Below are 27,754 nucleotides of genomic sequence, written 5' to 3' on the forward strand. Positions count from 1 at the left end.
GGCCAGTCTGTCTGGCCAGCAGTTGCGCATGTTACCTCTTTTCTTCTCAACTGTTACCCAGATGCTCCAATTACTGTAAAGTATTTCTGCTAGATTTTTAACCAGTGCAAGATGCAGAGATCACGTGATGCCCCCACTGAAATGTCTACACTGATTGCGCTATGCTTTTGGGGCCAATTTAATGTACTGGTGTGAACTTTTAGAGTTCTAAACAACTTTGGGCTTGATTATCTGGCCGACTGCCTGTCTGACTTGGGGTCAAACTCTCTAGATGTTGATCTGCAGAAAAAGTTCTTCTGAAAACGCTCTAGTTATCACACACACACACCCTCCCCACTTGAGGCACGCAGGAATGGATATTCTTCTGTGGAAGCTATGGAAGGACATTCCTCAAACATTGGGCTTCGATTCCACTCTCAGTCCTTCCTCTCTTACGAAGAGAATTCTATGGTCTTCAATCGTTGATTGCCACAATTTTAATATGAATTTTTGTAGGCTTTGCTCATTGTGATTTCATTGTTATTACTGTTAATTAGCTTGAGTAGTCAAGGAGAACAAAGCAGGCACTGAATAAATCACATAACAAAGATCTGACTTCATGCAAAGCCATTTCTTAATATTCTAAATGGGCCTTCCCCAGGGCTGTTTTGTGTGTGCATGTGTGTGTGTGTGCTTAACCAATTAGGTCTCATTTCACCCTGAGTGAGCACCTAACCATCACGCACAAACACACCACTCATTTATATTAGACGTGACCTTTTGAATTCTCGGGAAGAGTGTAAATTGTATGTCGCCAGCATAAAATATTAAATCTAATTTATATTTAATTATTGATGTTATTATGAATTTCATAGTAATGGAGCTAAAGAAGAGAAAGGGGGAAAAATATCCTCCAGCCCACCCTCTTCACGACTCCGCCATTAAATTGCTGGGTGCATTAGCAGTTTCTTGAGGTTAGCTTATCTCCCTCCATTTTCTTCTGAAAGAGAGGTGATTGATGATTATGGGGAAGTTTGTAAATAGTCTTCCAGATATTTTATATAATTATTGTGCCAATAAAAGAGGGCAGGAGGCTTCTTTAAAACCGCTAATTATTTTGCAGAGAAAAGAAAAGATGGGAGAAAAGCTGGGGGGGGGGAGGGAGGTTGAAATGGTATCTGTTAACTCTTTTGACCCATTCCTATACAGGGATTTCCTTTGATGTCCTTCTGGTCAAAAATACACTTTAGGAAAACCAGAGTCGGCTTTATATTAAGTCAAGGAGAGGAACAGTGGGGAACCACACTGGTTTTTCTAGTTGAGAGTTTTCACCAAGCTTTCATCTTTGATTTGATGGTGTTTTGACCAAAAGATTAATTTTGTAACTTGATTACAGTTTCATTTTTTTCTCCAGGAGGCACACATACACAGATACACAGATAGATTCTGGTAGTGCAAGTAGGTACATTTTAGGGCAAAGCAAGCTTCTAAATGGGCTGTGACTTCAACATCACTTTTACTAGAGCATCCTTTTAATACTGTTCCAATATTTGAGGGGCTGCCACAAAGAAGAAGGGGTCAACCAAAGGACCAGAAGGCAAGACAAGAAACAATGGATGGAAACTAATCAAGGAGAGAAGTAACCTGGAATTAAGAGAAACTTCCTAACAGTGAGAACAATTAAGCAGTGGGACTGCTTGCCTTCAGACATTGTGGGTACTTCATCACTGGAGGCTTTTAAGAAGAGATTGCACAACCACTATTTAAGCAGGGGGTTGGACTAGTAGACGTCCAAGGTCCCTTCCAACTTCGTTATTCTGTTGGTGGGGAATTGCCACCAGGAAAGTTCAAATCAAAACAGCAGTCATGATGCCTCAGTTGAAGCTTCCATGTCCCTGGCTTTGAGTCATTTCTGGTGCTTCTTCCAGAATTTCCATTAACTGGGGGGGGGGGGAAATCACATGACGTGTTAATACCATTTTAAAATGTCTTAGGAAAGCCACACTTGGAACACTGCATCCAGTTTTGGTCACCACAATGTAAAAAAGATGTTGAGACTCTAGAAAGAATACAGAGAAGAGCAACAAAGACGATCAGGGAACTGGAGGCTAAAACTTACAAGGAACGGTTGCTGGAACTGGGTATGACTAGTTTAATGAAGAGAAGGACCATGGGGGACATGATAGCAGTCTTTCAATATCTCAGGAGTTGCCACAGGAGGGAGTCAAGCAGTAGCACCTGAGGGCAGGACAAGAAGCAACAGATGGAAACTAACTAAAGAGAGAAGCAACTCAGAACTAAGAAGAAATTTCCTGACAGTCAGAACAATTAACCAGTGGAACAACCTGCCTCCAGAAGCGGTGAATGCTCCAAAATTGGAAGTCTTTAAGAAGTGATTGGACAGCCATTTGTCTGAAATGGTATAGGGCAGGGGTAGGCAACCTTCTGCAGGAATTCTGGGAATTCCTCCTGCAGGAATTCTGGGAATTCCTCCTGCAGGAATTCTGGGAGTTGAAGTCTATGAGTCATAAAAGAGCTGAGGTTGCCTACCCCTAGTATAGGGTTTCCTGCCTGAGCAGGAGGTTGGACTAGAAGTCCTCCAAGGTCCCTACCAACTCTGTTATTCTATTCTAAATTTCTGGGTGTGCCCAGATGCCTTGTGAAAGTTTCATTCAATTAAACTTAAATTAAATTTAGGGTGTCCAAGCATCATATGTGGATGAAGCAAAACAATGAATTCATAAAACAGGAACCTACAAAACAAATCTAGTGTAATTACAATTCTACCGCTTAGCCCAGGGGTAGGCAACCTTGGCTCTTTTATGACTCGTGGACTTCAACTCCCAGAATTCCTGAGCCAGCTGGCTCAGGAATTCTGGGAGTTGAAGTCCACGAGTCATAAAAGAGCCAAGGTTGCCTACCCCTGACTTAGCCAAAACAGAACAAGATTTGGGAGATTCACTTTCCATACCAAATTATATTTTGAAAAGATTTTCGCAATCCAACCCCCCCTTTTTTGTTGTTGTTTCATAACCCTTCAAAGAACCAGCCTTGCATTAAATAAGAGAACAGCAGCTTCTGCTGGTGACAACTTCAAGGTTTCTTCCCTTTCAGATTTTTCAATGCCCCAAAATGTCAAGTGAATAGCTTTTCAAACAGAGTAGGATCTTGTACAGAACAGGTCTACTTTCTCACTATTGAACTGTCTCATTCAATGGCTTGTGCACATCTATCTTAAGTAACTTCTCCAAGAGGATGAGATTGGTCACTTTTGGGAAAAAAAGGAGTCTGAATAAGATGATTCTTTGATCCAGTCTAGGAGGTTTCATCTAGAAACTTTTGTATTTATCCTTACAGTTGCGCATTGGACGTAACGCCAAACACTATTACACCCCTGCCCTAATCACCTTCTAGCAAGATTCGAGAAACTATGCATTCATCTGTTTTTTAAATGTAAATTACCAAGAGTGGTGGGGTCCTTGGTGCTCTCTGAGCTTGGCGGTTTTCTTGCAGACATTTCATTACCAAACTAGGTAATGTCATCAGTGCTAGAAGGGAGCAAGGATTTCTCTTATTTTTATAGATTAGTGACTTGCCCTGTCAGAGTTGGTAGGAGTGTTCTTAGTGGTTCCTTGAAAAGGCTGTTGTTTAACTCTTAGCTTGTTTGTTTGCACTGGTTGTTCCTTGATTGGGGTATTCTGGAAGTCGAAGTCCACAATCGTAGACACCGTTGTTCTAGATCTTCAGCCCCAAGCATTACTTGAGGAGCTCAGAAGCTCCTGCCAGATTTCATCAGGCTCAGAAGGAGCTTTTTGTTTGGAGATGTTTCATTCTGGATGCTGCCTCCTTACCTTCCCCGGAAGGAAACCAGCGCTGCAAGTTTCCTCTTGCTTCTATGAATGGCACCAACCGTTTTCTAAGAAATGTGCTTCAACATTTTTAACGGCGGTGGGGGGAAGGGAGGGCTGCCGGGTCCTTGGTCTTCCTCTTTTCTTTTTTTAAACCATTGGTATTTTAGCCAGATTTTCATCTCTCCTGCTTTGCTGATGGAGGCCGCTGATAAGTGACCTAAAGCCCTTTCTGCAGCCGAGAGCCATCCCAAATTCCCTGCATTTGCTCATTTTTAACTCATTCCGGAATCAGCAGAGGGCTCGCCCGTTAGCTAACCGAATGGGCTGGATTTGTAAGGCACGCTAGCTCACAATCAACACTTCCATCCAAAAACAAAACTGAACATGTTGCCAGGTCTTCAGCTAAACTACTAAAGGGCTTCAATGTCAGGGAGGACTTTGGCCGCTATGAAAACGAACAGATAATTTATTGAGATAATTTCAAGGTGCTGGTTGTGACTAAATGACATAGGGCCTGGTTATAGGGGGTCCTCAACTTACAATCATTTGTTTAGTGACCGTTCAAAGTTACAACGGCACTGAAAAAGAGTGACTTATTCTCATTTTTCACACTTACAACCACTGTAGCATCCCCACGGTCATGTGATCATGTAGGTTAGACAGCATCACCACCAGATGGATTCGTAGCTGGCTGACCGGCCGTACTCAGCATGTGGTCCTCAATGGAACTGCATCTACATGGAGGGAAGTGTGTAGTGGGGTGCCCCAGGGCTCTGCTCTGGGCCCAGTGCTCTTCAACAAGTTCATCAATGAGTTGGATGAGGGGATAGATGGGGAACTCATCAAATTTGCAGACAACACTAAGCTGGCAGGAATAGCCAACACTCCAGAAGATAGGCTTAAGATACAGAAGGATCTTGACAGACTTGATCATTGGGCGCTATCTAACAAAATGAAATTCAATGGTGAAAAAAGTAAGGTTCTACATTTAGGCAAGAAAAACTAAATACACAGGTATAGTATAGATGTAACCCTAACCAAACAACAGTTAGAGGAACAAGGAATAAAGATGGATTGGAACATGAGAACGCAAATACAATCTAGATATGAAAAAGATGCTAAAATAGATGGTTTTATTTGGGGAGAACAGAGTTAGATGAAATACTTATGGGAACTGAAGAAAAATGGATTAAAAATGTATACCTACTTATTATATAGGGAATTAGAGGAGGAGCAAGTTAAGGAGTCAATGATAAAATGGTCAAGAAATTTTGGATATACAATTGAGTTAGATAGATGGCAGCAATTGTGGGAAAGAAACTATAAACTGACAATGGCGACAGCGTATAAAGAAAATATGTACAAGATGTTCTACAGATGGCATATGTCTCCAGAAAGACTAGCTAAAATGTTTAAGGACAGATCTATGAAATGTTGGAAATGCCATCAAATACCAGGCTCTTTCTATCATATGTGATGGACGTGTACAGAAGCTAAAACCTATTGGAACATAATTAAATCATGGATAGAAAAGATGATACAACAACCTATAGAATTAAGACCAGAAATATTCCTGTTGGGTATTTTACTGGAGAAATATAGCAAAGAGAACACATATTTGATTATTCATATAACCACTGCAGCTAGGATTGTGTTTGCACAAAAGTGGAAGGCAATGAAAGCTCCTCCAGAAGAAGAGGTGATCAGGAAAATAATGGAATGTGCGGAAATGAATAGATTAACAATGATAATTAAAGATAAGACAGAGTCAGAGTATTATGAAATGTGGGGAAAATTTTATGAGTGGGTGAAAAAGAGAATATGCTTAAAAGACAGCTAACACTAATTTAGACGGAAGAAAAATGAGGAGATAAGGATATTATCATACCTAATATAGACATTGAAAATCCAAGGAGAGGAGCTGCTCGGACATCACTCCTGAATTGTATCGGAAGAGGAATGGGAGGGAAGAAAGGAGAGGAGAGAGGGAAGAGAGTAGAGGAGGGGGAAGGAAGTAGGAAGGTTGGAGGGAAAGAGGAGGAGAAGTGGGGAGAAACGGGAGGGGAGTGGTGAGGGAAAGAGGAGAGGAGAGGAAGAAGAGGGAAGTAGGAAAGAAAGGAGAAAGGGAGAAAGAAAGTAGAGAAGAGGGAAGAGAGAGAAGGAGGGTGGATACAGTGAAAGGGGAAATGGACGAGCAACACCCAAACTTACGTGTATGTATTTATGTATGGCGATATATAATACCTACAGCATTACTGATATAACAAATGTTAAATACTTGAAAAAATGTTTACCGTATATTTTATTGGTTAGTTTGTGGTATATTAAAGGAACTGTGAAAAATAAAATAAAAAAGGTATAGCATAGATGGTACATTGCTCAATAGTAGCAACTGTGAGAGGGATCTTGGAGTCCTAGTAGAAAATCACTTAAATATGAGCCAGCAGTGTGCTGCAGCTGCCAAAAAAGCCAACACAGTGCTAGGCTGCATTAACAGAGGAATAAAATCAAGATCACGTGAAGTACTAATACCACTTTACAATGCCTTGGTAAGGCCACACTTGGAATACTGCATCCAGTTTTGGTCACCGCAATGTAAAAAAGATGTTGAGACTCTAGAAAGAGTACAAAAGATGATCAGGCAACTGGAGGCTAAAACATATAAGGAACGGTTGCTGGAATTGGGTATGTCTAGTTTAATGAAGAGAAGGGTGAGGGGTGACATGATAGCAGTCTTCCAATACCTCAGGGGCTGCCCCAAAGAAAAGGGAGTCAAACTAGTCTCCAAAGCACCTGAAGGCAGGACAAGAAGCAAACTAACCAAAGAGAGAAGCAACCTAGAACTAAGGAGAAATTTTCTGACAGTTAAAACAATCAGTGGAACAACCTGCCTCCAGAAGCTGTGAATGCTCCAACGCTGGAAGTTTTTAAGAAGAGACTGGACAGCCATTTGTCTGAAATGGTATAGGGTTTCCTGCCTAAGCAGGGGGGTTGGACTAGATGACCTCCAAGGTTCCTTCCAACTTTATTATTATATTATTATTACAAATGATAAATGATGAAACTTTGGACACTTGCAACTGGCTCTACCTATACTTGGGAGAACATTTATCTCACATGGTACCTGACCAGCCAATTCGATCTGGCAAGGTAGGCACACTCCAGGTTCTCTGAGTAAACAATGCTATTTACCTGTAACTCAAAAGTGTTCCAGTCCTCTGGAACAAGGTTCCATCTGAAATCCAGATGACTCCCATCCTGATGATGTTCCAGCAGTCCTTAAAGATCTGACTCTTCTCTAAGGCTGTAGGCTAGGGTGGCTGGTGATCCTTGTAGTGTGTGTGTGTGTGTGTGTGTGTGTGTACGTATATATGTTGATATTGGCTTGATTTTGCATCTCATTGTTTTTTTATCTAGATTTCATCTTACCATTTGTTTTCATTCTGCGAGCCACCTAGAGTTCATTCAAATTGGGCAATGTTCAAGTTAAGTAAAATAACTATAGGAGCAATAAGCAGTTTTGCTTTGTGTTTGTGTGTGAGAGAGAGATAGACCAATAGGTATTCTCACCTTTGTGTAGAGATCTTTGGTTTGCCCATTAAATCCTTTCCTTAGTTTACAGATATCTCAAAACTGATCCACTCTGATGTGAGAGCAACGGTAGCACTTTTTAAACATGTCCAAGCCTAACAGAGCATCAGGAGTTGAGGGACTCTCCCTCATTGAGCATATTTAAGCAGAGGCTGGGTGAACATTGTAAGGATGTTGTAGATGCCTCCTGCAGTGAAAATCCAGCACAGAGAGAAATGATTGTGTTAAGCGAATCTCCAAGAAATCTCCAAGAAATTGGCCCATTCACACAACATAATTAACTCAACATTAACATTTGCTAAGTCCTTCCCTTAAACTAACCAGTCTCCGTTTGTACAATGTAAGCTCCAAAATATCTAACTTATCAAGTCCTATTAATTAGGTCCTAATAACTAATCAAACCTATTAGCTAAAGTTAAATGTAACCCTGGCACATATTACAAATATGGTTACTATGACTGTAACTGACCTGGTTGGGAAAGAACACAGCATGGATGTCTACACAGTACAGTAATCTATCAGCCATCAATAATAAAGCCGATGGATCTGGCATAAGATACTTTTTCTGTTTGTCTTACTCCTGTACACAGTAATCATCTCTGGAAGTATTACTCTACTAGAACAAGATTTATAAATGGGAATGTCCATTAGAGAAAGTGGAGAAACCTAGGTATATGGTCAAATGTGATTAAAGGAATCGATGTTAGCAAATGAACCACTCATTGAAAACTGGTTGTTTTAATGAACTGAGTCAAAAGAAGCCAGGGTAGAAAACTTAATTTAATCAAATTAAGAGGCCATCGCTCAATAGCACAACTCCTTGTCTCCTGACTCGCCTCAACTACCACACTCAGACAAACCTGGTCCTCTGTAAAGAGCCATCATTTATAAAATCAGGATGTTGTGGCCTATATTAGGGATATTCTCGAAATCTAAAAAGAAAGAACTAAAATATCTTGTGGCTTTTAAAAATGCAGAATCCTGGCAAAAGCAGATTGTACATCATGCGTGTGTATATAGAGATAGATGTTTCATCCTTGCATCTTATTTAAGGATTTCAGGATAATAAACTGTCCTGATCCACCACTCTCATCTCAATATCTGAAACTATGATTGAAATAAATAAAATACAATAATAATAATAATAATAATAATAATAATAATAATAATAATAATGTTGGAAGGGACCTTGGAGGTCATCTAGTCCAACCCCCTGCTCAGGCAGGAAACCCTATACCATTTCAGACAAATGGCTGTCCAGTCTCTTCTTAAAAACTTCCAGTGTTGGAGCCTTCGCCACCTCTGGAGGCAGGTTGTTCCACTGATTAATTGTTATCACTGTCAGGAAATTTCTCCTTAGTTCTAGGTTGCTTCTCTCCTTGATGAGTTTCCATCCGTTGCTTCTTGTCCTGCCTTCAGGTGCTTTGGGGAATAGCTTGACTACCTCTTCCTTGTGGCAGCCCCTGAGATACTGGAACACTGATGCCCTGTCACCCCTCACCCTTCTCTTCATACTGTTTCAGGACCTTATGCAGGTAATCCTCGGCCATTCTTTTAGTGACCATTCCAAGTTACAACAGCACTGAAAAAAGCGACACAACCAGTTTTCACACTTATGAGCATGGCAGCATCCCCATGGTTAGGAGATAACAGTTCAGACGCTTGGCAACTGACTCGTATTTATGATGGTTGGAGCAACCCGTGATTCCAGTCATCACTATTTATAACCTTCCCAGCCACTTTCTGAGAAGCAAAGTCAAGGGGGGGAGGCCAGATTTGCTTAATGACCAAATGATTCACTTACCAACTGCAGTGATTCACTTAAAAACTGTGCAATAAAGGTTTGTAAAATGGGGCAAAATATAATTAACTGTCTTGCTTAGGGAACAGAAATTTTGGGCTCAATTGTGGTCATAAGTTGAGGACTACCGTAGCCCTTTCTGCAGTTGTGAGCCATCATTTCCATATTTTTAACTCATTCTGGGATCAACAGAGTAGTGACTAATTAGCTAACCAAATGGACTAGATTTGTAAGGCACACTAGCTCACAACCCCCTCTACATAAAAGGTAACAATTGCTTGGCTTTCCTCATACGTTAAAAAGCACAATAAGTAAGTTCACACAATACTCTCACTCAAACTTAACAAACCATATTATGACTTACAGTAGTACAATATCTGAACGCAACCACCAGCTCCTAAGCCACAAAGAAATTCCATCCATCCAATCTGAACTCTTGTCAGGAATTTGCACAGTTTCAGCTATTAAGCTAAACCAGCATTCCCAAATTTGGCAACCGCCCTCAGATGGGCCAGAACCAACATTTCCCATAACACAGTTAGGAAATACATCCCAGCATCAACACAGGGTTCTAATTTGGAGAAAGCCGAGCCAGCTTTTCTTCTGTTAGCAAACCACCATCATCAATTCATGTTTTTCACAAAGCTGCCTAAAAGCTACCGGCACCCAGCTGTCTTGATAACATTTATTGACAATCAGAGTGTGTTTTGACATAATGTTGGGAGGAGAGACGTGCAAATGGGGCAATCATTAGGTTAAAAAAGTTCAGTTTTGTGGCAGCTAAAATGCAAGCTTTTGCTGCAGCCTGTCCACTCCTCATGTCAGACTGTATCATTCCAGACAGAACAATAATTCATGTGGTTTTTATTTTCAAGAAACAGAGCAGGCCAGGGCAGAGCATGAATGCACCTGGGTGGAGAAGGGAGAAACTCACAAGCTACCTCATCCTGTTAGATCAGTCCACAGGGAAATTACTCAGAGGACAACAGACATATCTTCTACTATCAGCCATTAAATTACTTTCAGTTCAGCCCCCACAAATGAATGCAAGCAGTTTCTGGAACAGAAGGCCCCAGAGGGGCACTACAAAGAGGCAGGGCTCCCCAAAGACTTACCTTTGCATAACTATCAATATTAGCTTTCTTTTCAAATCCCATAATATGGTTGGCATTTTTCAGACATAGCAAAGGTAAATTTCACAGGTGAGTCACCATCACTGGGTCATAACTAATTTTTTTAAAGCTGTTATAAGCTCTTGTTCACACCCATTTATCCTCACAATGCACACTAATCCACAAACCACAGTTTAAAACCAGTTGTGGCTGGCTTACCCACTATGCTAAGCCCAAACCCCCATGTCTACATTAATTCTTCTAAGCCATGGTTTAACTAAACTACAGTGAGTCCAACAATGCTAAACCAAAACCAAAAAAACCCCACCACCACCAAAATAAAACCACATAGTTGGCATATTATATACCAAGCCAATGGCACACTATAGGTAGTCCTTGACTTACAACAGTTCATTTCATGACCAGTTGCAACAACATTGAAAAAGGGACTTATGACCATTTTTCACACTTACAAGCTTTGTAGCATCCCTATGATCCTGTGATCAAACTTCAGATTCTTGGCAACCACCTCATACTTATGACTGTTGCTGTGTCCTAAGGTCATGTGATCACCTTTAGCAACCTTTTGACAAACAAAATCAATGGGGAAGCCAGATTCCCGTACTAATGGGACAAAACTCATTTAACAAATGTCTCAGTTATCAACAAAAATTTTGGGCTCAATTGTGGTCCTAAGTCAAGGACTACCTGTACAATGTGAGAACTCAGCCTAACCCTCTAAGTTAGGTTTAAAGAGTACGTCTGGATCCAAAGGTCAAAGGGACACCAGTTCTGAGCACAGTTTTGAAATAGTCTCACCATGGTATCCCTAAGTATAATCTGCCTAAAAAGTGCCATAGGGCAGCAGAGGTGTAAACTTTGGGGTGGAGCAGCTTCCTCAAGGAAGGAAGGAAGGTTCCAACCTAGCATTCTTCAACCCAAATCTGATGCCTTTCACATATATTAAGACATCAACTCAAAGATTTCCCAGTCAGTATGTCTCTTCTGGAGGGCACCTGGTTGGGAAAGGCAACAATAGGCTGAGCCTCATGAATACGGTAACTGCGTTTATGCTGTTTAAAGAATACTTTATCTCATTCATAAATTCAGTCTAGATTTCATGCATTTATAAGCAGACTCACCGGGCAGGGCTTCTTTATGACAGCGGCAAGAGGAAGAATCCAAAAACAACGTGGTTCCATTTTCCAGGAAAAAGCCTTTGCAGCTCAAAGTTTTAAGACACTAACCAACAAGCTCAACAGTGAAGAAAACTTGATTTCATCATGTTGCTTCCTACATAACAGCAGGCTCTGATCATTCTAGCTTCCTTCAGTTACACCTGAGTAGCTGATGTCCACCCTTCCGTCTTTTGCTGCTCTCTCTCCTGAGAAATTGGTGCTTCTAGGGGCTGGAGGAAGCCCCTATCCTGGATCAGAATCTGGGGGTCCAGGTCAGGAGCAGTGGTCCAGGTGTTCATTCAGCATCAGTGGAGCACCTTTCCAGCAAGGGGTCTACCTGGAACCAAACCATAACACCTAATTAAGCTCATACCTGTCAGGCACGAACAACCAGATTTCCACACCTGAAGAGTTCAATTAGCTATTTTATTGCTCACGCCTGTAACACAGGAATCTTCTCAGACTGATGGTTTGCACCTGGGCAAGACTAGATAAGGTTCAACATCATTCAAGGCGGGCTCTGACTTTGCCCTCTTGTGCCCAGATAGGAATTCCAGACTGATGGAGCCCACAAACTTTTTCTTTCCACCCCGAACCAACCTAGTGATGCACTCGACGTGATGTCCCGTTGCCTGGAGGCGGTCCGGGTTTGGATGGGGAGAAACAGGCTTCGTCTCAATCCTGCCAAGACTGAGTGGCTGTGCATAGCGGCATCTCAGGTTAACCAGCTTGTTCCATCACTAATGATGGGGGGTGAGGTGTTACCTCCCATTGATAGGGCTCGCAATGTGGGCGTCCTCTTGGATTCACGGCTCAATTTTGAAGACCATATAGGAGCCGTGACCAGGGGGGCTTTTGCCCAGCTTCGTCTGGTGCGCCAGTTGCAGCCCTATCTGGACCGAGATGCCCTACGCACAGTCACCCATGCGCTCGTGACCTCCCGGTTGTACTAGTGCAACGCTCTCTACATGGGGCTGCCCTTGAGGACCACGCAGAGGCTTCAACTGGTGCAGAATGCAGCCGCGCGAGTTGTTATGGGAGTTTCCCGATACTCCCGTGTAACACCTCTTCTCCGTGAGCTGCATTGGCTTCCAGTTGCCCTCCGGGTGAGATTCAAGGTGCTGGTAATGACCTATAAAGCTCTAAATGGCTTGGGTCCGGATTATCTAAGGGAACACCTGCTGCTGGCATCAACTTCCCATCATCCGGTGCGCTCCCACACGGAGGGCCTTCTCAGGGTGCCGGCGGTTAAGGAGTGCCGGCGGGTGATCCCCAGGGGGAGGGCATTCTCTGTGGGCGCGCCTGCCCTTTGGAATGATTGACCGGTGGAACTTTGGACCGCCCCCGATCTGCGTTCATTTCGCCGGGACCTGAAAACCTGGTTTTTTGATCTATCAGGCCTGGACTGAAGGGGTTTTAGCTTTTAATATTGTTTTAATTGTTGGGCTTAATTAATTTAATCTATTTTAATTTTATACTATTTTTATATTGTGTTTTATGCTGCCCTGTAAACCACCCTGAGTCCTTCGGGAATAGGGCGGTATAAAAATTTAATTAAATAAATGAATAAATAAATTATGGTTGTAAATTGTGATGGCTGTTAAGCAAGTCACCACATGACCACATCCAATTTTACCTTTTATGTGGCAGCCATTAAGTCAGACATGTCAAACCTGCGACGTCACGTTACGTCATGCAACATATTGGGACAGTTTTGCCATTGCCTGCAATGGGGTGGGCGCGACTTCCGGATGACGCATCCAGCCCGCGGGCCAGCAGTTTGTCACCCCTGCATTAAGTGAATGCAATGGTTGTTAAGCAAGCCAATTGTCTGCTATTTAAATCAAATCATATGACTGCAGAATGTTGCAAACAACCATAAATGTGGGCTGGTTGCCAAGTGCCCAAAATGCAGTCATGTGACCAGCTTTTGACCATACGACAGACCCTAAAAAAGTTACCTATGACCCAGGATTCAAAGTTATGATATCTGTTCCCCAGTCATGTGACTGCATTTTGGTAACCAGACCACATTGACGGTTGTTTGCAACATCCTGCAGTCATGTGATGATGACACAGCTCACACAGTGAAGAACTTCTTGCATTAGAGACATGGCTTGTTTAATGTGATTTATGGAAGCTGCTGCAATAGACTGGTTTCATACAATATCAAAGCTATAACCCAGGGGTCTTCAAACTCAGCCTTTTTATGACTCATGGACTTCAACTCCCAGAATTCCTTAGCCAGTGTGCCTGGCTGAGGAATTCTGGGAGTTGAAGTCCACGAGTCATAACAGGGCCGAGTTTGAAGACCCCTGCTGTAACCCATGGTTTATAAATCCATATGACTGCATTCCCACAAACCTGAAGTCCAGAGCAAATAATATATGTTGTTGTGGCTTAATTGGATGTGTGAGCTGTGTCTGGCAGTTGAATCAGGATATGGCTGATGGGTTGTGTCAAACAGGTCCAAAAGATGAGTCAAGGCAAGGCTCCAAGCCAGAGAAGCAACAAGCAAAGACAAAAGCCACTCAGAAGCTCTTTGGCAGAAAAATCAGCAGGAAACAGGACCCGGGAGAGCTCCATGGGAATCCTGCTGGCTGAATTTTCCTTCTCTGAGAGGATGGATGGATGGATGGATGTTATTTCTGAAGCAGATGGAGCACAGATGTCCACAGCTCCTGCTGGCTCAGGAATTCTGGGAGTTGAAGTCCACAGGTCGTAAAATTGCCCTACTTGCCCACTTCTGACTTAAGGTCAACCAGCTCTCTATTGCACTTGGTTCTCATTCATTTTGGAGTCTTCTAGGTGAATGGAATTAAACTTGGAAACTGCGGTGCCAACCAAGATTTGCACCAAGCATCTTGGCAACAAGAATGCCTCACATAAACCCAGTGTAAATTTGTATCTTTACAGAGCCCGTATCAAATTTATCCCTTAATGAAGATTTGATCCCGTAAGTGTGGGAATCAGCCATACATCACTTTTTAAAATGCCACTGTAACTTTGAACAGTTACTAAATGAATGGTTGTAAGTCAAGGACTACTTGTAGAAGAATTAACTACTTCAACCAAAGCAAGAACCAATTCCTGCTTTCACATACCACACAATAAACTTTGGTTTTGTTGAACCATGATTTATCAAACGGGCCACAATGTCCTATAGACGACCGTGAAAGACGGAGATTTCAGCAACGCCCAAGCAGAAGACCTCCATCATTTTATGCATGAATGAAAGATTTCCTTGGAAGCATTCAGATGTCCCTCTGGCTTTCCTATCCACCTCGTGTGACCATTTATCATCATCTGAACTATCTGATCAGGGACTTGGATATAATGCAGTTAGGGTTATCATTTTAAGGGCATTTAGATGAAATTTAAAGCCAGCCTTGCACTAATTTGGTTGTCAAGGAATTGATTTTGATCCTTAGCACTCTCATTTTCAATAGAGTACTGCTCTAACCAGGTTAATTTCTGTTAAGCACATTAGTCAGGTACTTCTAGCTCCCCAATCAAATGATTAAATGTCTCTGGGATTTGGACAATTATAACTAGGGTTACCACTAGATGGGAGGAAAAAGTTGGAGGTTTCTGAATCTCTCTGCTGTTCTCTAATGGGCATCCAGATTTTTGCAACTCCAGCCAGTTGCCCTAATCTTAACAGTACTGCACCCACCCGACAGCATGAAACCCAACTAATGTACAGGTAGTCCTCGACTTACGACCACAATTGGACCTAAAATTTCTGTTGCTAAGCAAGACAGTTGTTTTGCCCCATTTTACAACCTTTCTCACCATAATTCTTAAATGAATCACTGCAGTTATTAAGTTAGTGACAGGGTTGTTAAGTGAGTTTGGCTTCCCCTTTGACTTTGCTTGTCAGAGGTTTGCAAAAGGTGATCACACGGCCTTGGGACTCTGCAACTGTCATAAATGCATGCCAATTGCCAAGAGTCTAAATTTTGATCATGTGAATGGGGATGCTGCAATGGTCCTAAGTGTGAAAAATGGTCATAAGTCTGTGTTTTTTTTCAGTGTCGTTGCAACCTCAAATGATCACTAAAACAAATGGTTGTAAATCGAGGATTTCATGTAATAAAAATTAAAAGCCAGGCCATCATTTGCAAAGATATTGATTCTGCAAATGCCAACAATTCTATTCCTATTCAACATTTGAAAGTACCATAAGTTTTCTTTTCTTTTTTTCTGTCTTTTAATTTAGTAGGTCCTAGATCAGACATGTCAAACCCACGACATCACATGATGTCGTGCAACGTATTGGGACGGTTTTGCCATTGGTGGCAATGGGGTGGGCACCGCTTCTGCGTGATGCATCCAGCCCACGGGCCATCAGTTTGACACCCCTGTCCTAGGTGAAGAGTCAAAGTGTGGGTTCACTTCATTATGCTAGGCATGGTGCCATTTAACTGAAATATACTGCTCGTCAAACGGCAGGTTTTACATATTGCACCAAGCTATAAATCATGTCTTATCAATTACCATGGTTGAATTCATACAACATAGCTAAGACAAAATCCAAAACACTATCCTAAAGCGATATTTCCCAACCTCAGCAATTCCCAGAATTCACCAGCCAACAGGGAATTCTGGGAATTCTTGAAACTCCCAAGGTTGAAAAGTACTGCATTAGACAACAACTAATGTTGTGGAAGGTATTTTATCTTGGGCACGAGGAAGCCAGCAGCTGATTCACAATACATGACAGGAATGTATTTAAATGATTAAGTTAATTATCAGTGGTTGATAGCAACCAGTAGAGGGCAATAGAAGACTAACTACTGTACAATATTTTATTTCCCCCCATAGGTACTGTACAAGGAGATTTAACCTGGAGTCAATTTCGCCTTAATGAAAAAAAACTACAAATTAGACAGAAATTGCCCAGCTTGGTTGGAAATATAATTTCTAGGCCAGCAGGTTTAGCAGTATATTTCCTAATAGCTTCAAAGCAGTGAATGAACAAGCCTGTGTTACGCAGTTTCACCTCTTTTTAAATTTTTTTTTCAGAGTAAAGACAATCTGAAGGCAACTTAGGTGAGGAACACCCCAATATCAGCGAACAATTTCCTTTTTGTTATTGTATTTGGTAATGTGATCTCAAAGTAATTCCTTAAGATAATTTTTATCTAGAAGAAATGGCATAGAATTGGAAATTGAAAGTAAAATTTTATAAACATTGATACAAGAATGTATCTTAATATATTGTTTTAAATGTAAGCTTTAGCTATCGTTCAAAGTTACAATGTAGCATTCCTACAATTGTGTGATCAAAATTCCAGTGCTTGGCAACTGGCATGTATTTATGATTGTAGTGTCCTGGGGTCATGTGATTGCCATTTGTGACATTGACTGCTGGCTTCTGACAAGCAAAGTGAATAGGGGAAGCTGGTTTGGCTTAACAACCATGATTCACTTAGCAACTGCAGAAATTTGCTTAATGACCATTGCAAAAATCATAAGATCACGTGCTATTCACTTAACAATTCCTTTACTTAACAATGAAAATTCTGGTCTCAGCTGTGGTCATACCCAAAAAATCTTAGTGTGTGTGGGGGTTGAAAGATAATTATCCCCCCAGCTCATTGCAACCTCTGCATTTAAGAAATGAACAGTCACTTACTTCAGCATTTCCCTCAACCTAGCTTCTAATGAAAGTACACAGTCGCCCAAGCATTTTGCTCCAAGTTGTGTTCGGTTGGATTAGTGAAGGTGAAACGGAGGAAAAGAAAAATACAATTTCTTCGTGTATTTCAGAGAGAGACATGATGGTGTTTACTTTCATTAGTTCTCCAGATGAATGCTTAGAACTATACTGCCATCGTATGACCAATGTAGCTTGGTGCAAAGACTGGATGGGTTTCAATGAACATTAAAATTTGAATAAAATATGCCAGTTTTTTGTCAAGAAGTCTGAATGAGATATAGCAAATTCATTCCACAGGACTGAAATGTACTGTTTTGATTTCCACTACTAGAACAATGGACACACTTGTGCTTGGCAGGATTAAATATAAAATTCTGTCTTGGAAAACAGGGAGGAGTTCAGGTAAAATTAATTTTTTTTATTTGGTTCTTAATCCAGTAGAACATTTAACTGAAGAGAAATATTTTTGACTTGGCTAATGAATATTCAAGATATCAGTTAACCTTCTGAAAGAGAGAAATCGTAAGTGGGTAGGGGATGGTTATATACATTCTACTAAACCATGGTTTGTTTCCCAATATAAACCACCTTGAGCTGCTGGAGGAAAGTGAGAAATAAATCTCATGTGCAGGCTGGGGAGTTCTGGCAGGTGAAGTCCGCCTATCTTAAACTTGCTGAGGTTGAAAAACACATATTCCTATTCATATGCAAGAAATTAGCAAATAAAGGAGGTGAGGTTTGTCTTTCTTTTGTCCACCCTGGCTTTAGCTCTTTTTAATACGCAGCGGAAACCGCGAGTTTCTTCAGAACAGAATAACAGAACTAGCTCCCAAGAGATAAACGTTACCTCAACCTCGTTTGCTTTCTGACGTACCTCCTTCACTTTTTCTCTTTTCTGGGTTGCAATTCCCCGCCTGGTCTCTTAAGCGCTGCAGCTCAATTCTTCCTCCACCACCACCCCTTCCCCAACCATGGCAGCCCTTCGCGCACGCATCTCTATGGTTTCTCCAAACAGAGAGCCTCCTGCTGGAATGTCAACGATTTTTTTTCCCTCGAGGGACTGAGGTCTGTTTTCATTCGCGTCCTCAGAGTCATCACGAGGCGGAAACCGGAAGTGCTCGATATTTACCAAGACGACGAGAAGATGGCGGCTGCTGTGGGTATAGGAGCGTCTACGGATGGGACGGTGAGAGATGAGTGTTGCTAGAAGAGTGACGGGAGCTCGTTTTAGGCCTGACCGCTGGACTTACTGGACTGCAACCGAAAGATTTAGTCCAGCACACCGCCCGAGGTGCCGCGTTGTGGGGAAGGTTGTTTGTATCCTGGGAAGTAAGGCATTTGGTTTGGCCGGAGTTGCTGCTCTGAATCGGTGGCAGGGATGGGGAACCTGGGCTGAACTACAACTCCCAACATCCTCAGCCAATGTATGTGCGGCCTTGCTGTGAGCTGCAATTCAGCAATGCCTGGAAGATTACTATCTTTGTAGAAAAGAGATCGGTCAAAGCAGAGGGTGGGAAGAGTTAATGGCAGGAAAAGGAATGAGAGAGAGAATCTCATTCTTTTTTGCTTTGTTAATAATATAGGGCGTATAGGTAAATCATGGAAGTATAAGTTTAGACTATTCTACAAATAATCAGAAATTCCATTTCTCATGTATTTAGAAATCGGTTGAGAAAAGCCTTTTACGTGTAGCCTCATGCCTTCTCCTCTTGCATGTTAAAATATTTTGCTCATTGACTGATCGATTGGGACCCATCAAGTTGTTTTTGACTCCTAGCAACCGCATAGATTTTGTCTATGATTGGTCTGTAATCTGTCCTTTCAAGTCTCCCAAAGGTGCACTTCATCACCCTTGTAACTGAATCTATCCATCTTGCTGCCGGTTGTCGTCTTCCTCTTTCCCCTTTCATATTATTGTTAATATATATTATATAAATATAATACTACACAATATATAATTATTAATATTGTATTGTTGAGAGATAATGATGGAGTGGGTTTTGATAAACCGCTCCATCATCCTTCATCCCTTTATTTTAATTGTAATCGGGAGAGATAGTTTACTATTAAAGTTTTTTTTCCCTCCTGGTACTGTGTTTTTAAAGCTCAATAATTATACTTCAAAAGCCTCTGTCTTGAACTTTTTGATCTCTTAGAAAATACAGAATTAGATGTTATCAGTTCCTGAGTGACAAAATTAGACACATCTTGGTAATGGTTTTAGACCAGTACAAATAAGACAATAACAGCAGTGAAAATAATAAAAATAATAAAAATAATAATTATTATTATTATTTATTAAATTTTTATACCGCCCTTCTCCCGAAGGACTCAGGGCGGTGAACAGGGCATATCTTAAAACTACAAAAATACAAAAATTAAAAAAGAATTAAATTATTGCCCACAATAGAAACAATAAAAATATATATAAATATTAAAACCCTAAGTGATTCCCCATCAGGCCAGGCCAGCTTGTTCAAATAAATGGGTCTTTAACCCGCGACGGAAGGAGCGGAGATCCGGTGCCATCCGGAGCTCAACCGGCAGCTGGTTCCACAAAGCCGGAGCGCCCACAGAGAAGGCCCTCCCCCTGGGGGCCACCAGCCGACATTCTCTGACTGGAGGCACCCTGAGGAGGCCCTCTCTGTGGGAACGCACAGGGCGGAGGGGAGTTGACGCCGGCAGCAGGTGATCCCATTTATTCACCAATTCAGATCCTAAAAATGTCAGGCTTATATGCCAACCATAGGCTAAAATGTAAAAAGCAGTAGAACCAATCCATAACTAGTGAGCTCTGTCAATTAAAAGGAAATGTAGCTAAAATCAGTATGGTAACAAAAGAGAGCAAGTATAACATGTGTTTAATGCTTCATTTAGTATGTGATCCTGATTGTGAAGCTGCTTTTTATATGTAGTGTGTTGTATAACCACTTATCTCAATCCCAGATTTATTTTCTTTTACATACATGTGGGGGACATTCCAGATGGTTTCCAACACTTCAGACAGTCCAATGATAGCTGAAGAAGCTGCTGCCCAAAAGAGAGAAGAACGGCTTAGAAAATTCCGAGAGCTTCATTTAAAAAGGGTAAGGTCACTTTGTGACTTTTGGATTTAAGTCCCAGAATAGTAAATCTGTTGGGTCATATCCTTGTGAGATCCAAGGATACTATATAGCTGTCAGGACCCACCCCAATCCACGTCTTAGGAAAACAAAAACTCTTGGAGTCAGTTCTAGTCCAAAAGGAATTTTTACTAGGACATGCTTGGTTGTGGAAATACAAGACAGGACTTGGTATTGTTTCACAGAATGAAACTTTATAAAGAGTTCCCGGTTCAACCCCCCTTCCCTCAACCCCATTTGGTCAGCCCCCCATCATTTTACTTCGTGTCATCCCTTTCGTGGGAAAAAGGGAACTTCGAATTTTTATGGTTATTGCCTTCTTCCTTTACAGATTCAAATGGAGACACAGGCCAGATGCCTACTTCCCTAACCCTCCCCTTTGTTCCCCCAGTTCAAAAGGTTTCCCTTGGTCTTTGAAATAACCTAAGGCAGGCTGAATCCACATGCGCTCCTCCTTCCTCGGGAGATGGCAGAATCCATGGGGGGGGATGTTTTAAACATACATTTATGAATGTGATATAAATGGATTCTGACAATAGCACAGTGTACAAAATTTATGGGGCAACAATTCAGCATGCAAGATAGAGAATGGATTGAAGAGAGTAAAGAGAAAAATAGTTGGTAGTTGTTCAGGATATAAAATTTGTAATAGTTTTTATTTTAATTCTGTTTGCTGCCCAGAGTTACTTGTTGAGGTATATAAATGGGATAAATAATTAAATAAAAAATAAAATAAATATATCTGTATTTGGTACAATCTTAGTACTGGGAGTAGGACTCAGCCATGGAAACTGATCTTCTGAGATGCTACATACCTGCATCTTTTTACAATTGCTGAAAGAGAAAATAATAGGAAACCAGGGCTGACTTTATATTTTTGGAAGTGTGTTGTCAGTATCTTGACCAATTAGGGGGAACCTGAGATCCTTGGAATCACTAGCCATAAATGAATGTTTTTATGTTACCAAAGCTGAGGAGTGATGTTACAGGTAGGCCCTGGTTGAAGAAAGAGATCCTAAATTCATCTTGCATATGTAAGTCAGAACTTGTACTTACAAACCAACTGCTTATTCCTAAAAATGGCAGATGGCATTATCCTTTCTGGAGCCAATGAACCACTGTAAACAGGCTGTATATTAAAAACATACAACTTTACCAATTTATCAGCTGAAGAAGGAGTTCTTCATTCACCTTTTTTAGTAATAGGCAGCCTTTTCTTATCTAAGGGTTATCCTTAAATCACGATGTTCTTTGCCTGGTTAATGCTTGTTGTATTAGGTTAAAATAATTGACAGTAAGAGCCAGAACAATTGCTATTATGCATTAACAGTCCACCAGTAAGCAGATTAAGAAGCGTCTGTTGCAGGATCTGTTTTTCATTTTTTATCCGCATTGCTTTGAGAATTTAGCATTCACTGGCAGAGTATTTCTTATTATTGGTAAACTTTGTTGCTTTGTTAATTTTGTTGCTGCTTATCCCTGATTTGTTGCTATTTTCTAATGTATCAATCGCTGGTACATGGGATTGTTATCTATACATGTTATCTGTTTTTAAAAGAATGAAGCCCGCAAGTTAAATCATCAGGAAGTTGTGGAAGAAGATAAAAGGCTGAAGTTACCAGCCAACTGGGAGGCAAAAAAGTCTCGCTTAGAATGGGAACTGAAAGTGGAAGAAAAGAAAAAGGTAAACAAGCAAATAATATGCCATGTACCTTTAAGCCAATTAGAAAACTATATCTTTAGGTTCCATTCTACAAAAGGTCCACAGCTAAAAAAAAAAGTCCCTATAGTTACTACTTTTTCACTGGGTTATATTAGAAATGATATAGTAATTACACCATTGCTGGAAAATACTGGCATCCAAATATAGTCCTTTTGCATTAGTGTGCAAAACATGTGATATAACTAATAATTCTTAAAATCTATAAAATATAGATAAATTTATGTTTTAAATGGGAGGGCTGATATAGTTTGTCAAAGACCAGAATTCTGTTGTTATTCAAAAAATGAGATTTCATAACTGTTCACCAAACAAGAGTAAAACCACAGCTTACATAAAACTTTTTAAAATTTCTAGTATCATATTAGGATGCACCTGTGATTTCAAGAAAACTGTTGTTCTTTAGTGTCATACGTTTGCATCAGCCTACCCAGTGAGTATTTGGATTAAGCAGGGATTTAAACAAGGGATTTCATAATTCATTCCTTTTGTCAGGAACTTCTAGAACACTCTCAGAAGAGGTTGGAATTATTATGGATAGAGATAGACCTATCAAAGAGAAATCAACAGCAGATCACGTATAATTCCTTATAAAATTAACTTTATAAAGAAATATAAAATATAAATTTTAGCCCACAGGAACATTTTTGAGGATCTGTGTTTTAAATTATTAAAATGAGTTTACTATGTACTAGGAATGTCTGGTGAAAGGGGAAGATTATGAGAGAGTAAAGCTGCTAGAAATAAGTGCAGAAGATGCAGAACGCTTTGAGAGGAAAAGGAAGAAGAAAAATCCTGATCTTGGGTTTTCAGGTAGGGGGAAATGATCCTTACTGTTTTCAAATACGTGTTGAGTAAAAATAAAGTTATATGCAGTGGTTCTTCCTGTAGTACTTGGCCCTGTGGATCATAAGAAAATTGGAAGATGATCATAAAAGATTTTCAGAATTGTTCATGGTTACCCAACCAAAGTGGGAACATTGACAAAACTCCTGTTTGTCACGGGTGAGTTCAAATTGAGAGCAAAAGTCAGAGGTACTTGTCAATCAAAGCAGCTTTATTATCTATTATTATTCATATTTATGTAATTGAAGATCCAGTCCAAAAATATTTAAATAAAAATTTAATCATGGCAACTGGACCAAAGTTTATAAAACAGAGACTTTTGTAACTTATACAAGTCACTTCTTCAGTCAAAATGAAAAATTTGGGGTTAGGCATAGAGTCAGAGAGTGGTTGGAATGTACTAACTCTGCCATACTGACTGCAGGGGGGTTCTCCCCAAAATGAAATGCAACATGAAGAGCATTATTTACATATTGCATTTCATTTTGGGGAGAAACTCCCAACCGTCAGTCTGGCAGAGTTAGTACATTCTCACGACTGTTTGACTCTATGCTTAACCTAACCAAAAAAATTTCATTTTGACTGAAGAAGTTACTTGGATGAGTAACAAAACATCTCACCTTAATAAATTTGATACAGTTGCTATGATTTAACCTTTTTAGATATTCTTCATCTTTGTTCCTGAGAAAGGGGCTACACAAACTTATTTATCTTTGGGGAGGGAATCACAGTATTGATAAGATAGGTTTCCCTGTCTGATAAAAGTTTATTGTTCACTAAGCTAATTTCTTTGCTCTATAGACTATGCAGCTGCTCAATTACGCCAGTATCAGCGGTTGACCAGGCAAATTAAACCTGACCTGGAAAAGTATGAAAAATTAAGAGAAGAAAGGCAAGTAATTTTGTTTCACATTATTTTTTTTTACTGTTATGTAGTAGAAGGGTCTAGAATGAATATTTGCAAATAAGATCATTCCCAAAGGCATATGAATTAGAATATAGGAAGTCCACGACTTAGGACGGTAATTGAGCCCTCAATTTTGGTCATAGGTTATGATGGTTATAAACCAGGCTACTATGTGATTGTGCACATTGCATTGCGAATGTTTTTTGCTGGGAATTAAAAATGGCAAAAATGTAAATGTCCCATGACCACAGGACCCTGCAAACATACATAAATGTGGCTGGTTGCCCAAAATGTGGTCATGTAAAGTGTGTTTGTGAGGTTGATGAATCTGGGTGTAAGTAGCTTTTTCAGGATACATTATAATTTTGAACGGACACTAAATGACCAGTCATAAGTCAAGGACTACCTGTAAATAATTTTGCACAGGTGGTGTGAAAGTAGAGAGGAAATGTTTCATCTAACTTGTTCAATCTTGGTTAAAGAGAATGAGAAAAGTGGAAAAGATTACAGATATGGAATCAGAGTAGATTATTAATCAGTGCTACTGTTAATGGGTCAGATTGTTTGATATTTTTTATCCCAAATTCCTGAGCTAGAGAAATTTCACAAAGACATTACTGTTGACATTTTCTCCTTTCTCTCCTTCAGTGGTGAAGATTTCTTTCCAACTTCAAATAGTTTACTCCATGGAACTCATGTGCCCTCCAAAGAAGGTGTTGATAAAATGGTTTCAGATCTTGAAAAGCAGTAAGTGCAATTTTCGTAATGAAGTGCATGTTTAAATGTATTAAGTAGCTTGTATATGTGTTTTATCATAGACCTCCTGCTGAAGCTCTATTTCAGATTGCATTATTTAAGGACGTTGTACATATAGAGCCCATGTCGTTTTCTTTCCTATTAACTTTTCAAATAATGTAATTATCAGACAAGGCTTTAAATTGCTTTGCCCCTTTTAAATGATTCTAAGTAACCATATTAACTATAGAACCCAGAGATTGATTTGCTTTGGAGTGGATTAATGAAATGAAGTTTTTTATTCCCCTTGACCCCATTAGCTGAATATACAAGAAAGAGAATTCTATTACTGTCCCAAATGGAAGAACATCCAGTATCTCATTAAAATATGAATTCAAGATGTAAGCTATTAAGAACATAGGCTGAGTATTTGGGTTTCTCTTTCAGAATCCAGAAACGTGAAAAATACAGCCGGAGACGCTCTTACAATGACGATGCAGATATTGACTACATTAATGAGCGGAATGCCAAATTCAATAAAAAGGCCGAGAGGTTCTACGGGAAATATACTGCAGAAATTAAACAGAATTTGGAAAGAGGGACAGCTGTGTAAACTGAAAAGTTCAGGAGGCTGGCCTCGCCTTCTACGTCTGGCTTCTGTAAAACCTTCGTGTGTAAAATATGCTTTGCAAACATGTTCTAATGCTAGAATGAAATTTTGCCCATGTATATTACTCCTCCTCTCAAAGAAGGGTATGTTAGAAAAGTTAATTATTATGTAAATGTAGAAAACCAAACTATTTGAAGTTAGGGTTAGTGAACCAAATATTTCATTATTTTTTTTAATGAGGATGAGAATGTTGAATCACAAATCGATTTTTTTAATGTGGTTTATTTGAAAACCATTAAAATTGTGTTAATTGATATGTTAATTTTGATAGTTTGGTTAAACTAAGAGCCAACACTCTTGATGTTTGCTTAATGAGCATCTACTTTATAATGCGATTAGTGGGAAGCCCCCAAAAGTAATGAAACATAATTCAGACAGATGTGCGAAACAAATCCAAATAGTCTTGGCTACTATACACAAAAAATGGCTGGGTTAGAAAGCTCTCTCTAAATATTATTTATCTTTAGAAATGGGTATAGTATTGTTTGTACAGGTGGTCCTCAACATGACTGCTTGTTCAGAGATCTCCAGTGCCCCACTCCTCCACACTTCCCAACACCCACCTGCTACCTTTGCTGACTAACCTGCAGTCATGTGATACCATGCTTCATAACCATGTCATTTAGTACTGGCAATTCCAGTCCACTTACCATAGTAACCCGAGGAGACTTTATAACAAATTTAAGTCTGTTTCATCAAAAGATGCCATAATTGGGCCAGTTTTATTATTCTGTTACATCAGGTGTCAGATATGACCAAATGGTCAATTGTGCCTGGGTTAGTGGTGGCACATACTTTCCCCAACAACTGGCTGTTGTTCAGGTTTAGTTATTTCCTTTTAGGCCTTTCAAGTTGATGTAGCCATGTAAATGTCTTTAACGCTCAGTTCTTAACCAAACTCAAAATATGTAAAATGGCATAGCAGCTTTCCCTCCCAAGTTCTTGTGCTTGTTGGAACTAGGTGCTGCCTCAGTGTGCTTGCTCCTTTTCCGATTCGTGCCAGCTGAGCTCCCAAGCTAGGCAGGAATCCCACCAGCATATGGTAGCTTCTAGTTCTGGCAATTGAGATAACCCTCTTGCCTGTCTGATATTGCTGCCTATAATTGGTACATTCCTGAAAAATCTGGGGTGTGGTTCTATTTGCTAGATAGTATGGATGCTAATGGGTCCATTTCCTATGAATTTTCAAGGGCTGTATCTCCAACTATCAGTTATTAGTGGTTAACATAATACTATATTACTATGAGTCTACTGCATTTGGAGTTGGTTCCAAAACTAATGGCAGTACAGAAGACTTAGTTGATGCAGTTTGAGTACTGTTTAAATGGATGGTTCTGGCTTGCCTTTACAGAGCTTGAGGCCAGGTTCTGAAGTCTCTTTCCTCTATCTTGGCTTCCTGCTTGCATTCTGTCAATAGAATCTTGCATCTGATGCAAGACAAGGTCTACTCCTGCTCTGGGGCAAGAGAAAATAATTCAGCCCTGTATAAGAGTTTGGGAAGACCTTTAAAGGCTCACTCAAACTCTTCTACTTTAAAGAAGCTTCCAAACATAAAAGGAGGAGCTTGATCACACCATTGCCTATGGGTTTGTTAATTTTCCAAGATTAATTATGAAAATTTGGGGAAGTCATGAGGATGTGCTCAGCATGGTTAAAGATAGATGTTTTAGTAATATTTTTGTATCTACCTCAATATCTATAAAATACAGTTGTTAATTCAGAAGGCATCAATTTTACCTGTTACCTTATAGGTTTCTGCTCAAGTAAAGTGCAGAATTGTAAAAGCTTTTAACACTTAAAACTTCTTTGCACAGAGTTTTCTTTCTCTCAAAATATAGCATCTCAGAAGTTCTCCAATTTACAACCCACTCAAGAGCACTTTTTAATTTAGTATTACTGCATTTCTTTACTAGAAACGTTGGTTGTCTCCAGATAATGTATTAATAGCTTGGATCCTATACTTACCAAGGGCAACCATACACAGGACAAAGCTATTAATTCTCATTTTAATCTAGCAAAGAGATGATTTCCAGCCCCTCCCCCCCCCCAGGGAATACTTTCTTTCAGCACCATCTTGAACTGGCAATATCACTTAAGCAGAGGCGGCTAAATTTGTAGATATGCCTTATTTGGGTAATTGCAAGGAAAAGCAGGTGCCCAGCAACTCCAAAAATTGTTAACGTTCATTTTGCCCCTTTAAACTCCCTGAAAACATGTGGACTGATCTGGATGTTTGAAGTGGTGCTTCTGATACATTATACTTCTGCTCTTTTCAGGTACCCATTTTACCCTTTAACACAAAAGCTGACAGAATAATTCAAATTCAGTCTGTTCCATGGGTGGCAAACATTCCAGGAGGCTCACCAACAGTTTATGGTTAATGTATTCCTGTACCCATATACTGCTTGGGTGTTTTAGATTTCAGACAACAGAATCTAATCAAATATGTGATTTGCTAAAATAGCTATTTTTGCATGTCTTGTTCCTTTTAATAAAGCAGTACAATTCCACAGAATATTCAAAAGTTTATTTGAAATACTTTACTATTACAGATTTTTATGAACATTGCAGAAAATA

General features: G+C 40.1%; 2 protein-coding genes across 5 annotated transcripts in view; one reads left to right on the forward strand and one right to left on the reverse strand.

Moving 5' to 3' along the window:
• RUNX3 (RUNX family transcription factor 3) overlaps window positions 1-17,306 on the reverse strand; it is a gene marked incomplete at its 3' end in the record, with an annotated part of 235,263 nt that extends 217,957 nt beyond the window's left edge. For all 3 annotated transcript variants that reach the window (XM_083369776.1, XM_083369777.1, XM_083369775.1), the window contains exons 1-2: window positions 17,154-17,306; window positions 11,477-11,849 (exon numbers count right to left, since the gene is read on the reverse strand). The remainder of the gene's footprint in view (window positions 1-11,476; window positions 11,850-17,153) is intronic.
• Window positions 17,307-18,301: 995 nt separating this feature from the next.
• SYF2 (SYF2 pre-mRNA splicing factor) lies at window positions 18,302-27,692 on the forward strand. 2 transcript variants are annotated; one of them, XM_083369820.1, is made up of 7 exons: window positions 18,302-18,363; window positions 20,162-20,263; window positions 21,858-21,983; window positions 22,715-22,832; window positions 23,667-23,757; window positions 24,421-24,519; window positions 24,955-27,692. In XM_083369820.1, the coding sequence occupies exons 1-7, from the start codon at window positions 18,322-18,324 to the stop codon at window positions 25,118-25,120; spliced, it is 744 nt and encodes a 247-aa protein (XP_083225946.1). In that variant the 5' UTR covers window positions 18,302-18,321; the 3' UTR covers window positions 25,121-27,692. The 2 variants fall into 2 exon arrangements, with proteins under 2 accessions (XP_083225946.1, XP_083225947.1); XM_083369821.1 differs by having other exon boundaries at window positions 18,319-18,468.
• The last annotated feature ends 62 nt before the right edge of the window (window positions 27,693-27,754 follow it).

Source organism: Vipera ursinii, assembly GCF_947247035.1.
Source record: "Vipera ursinii genome assembly, chromosome: 9".
NCBI classification, from domain to species: Eukaryota; Metazoa; Chordata; class Lepidosauria; order Squamata; family Viperidae; genus Vipera; species Vipera ursinii.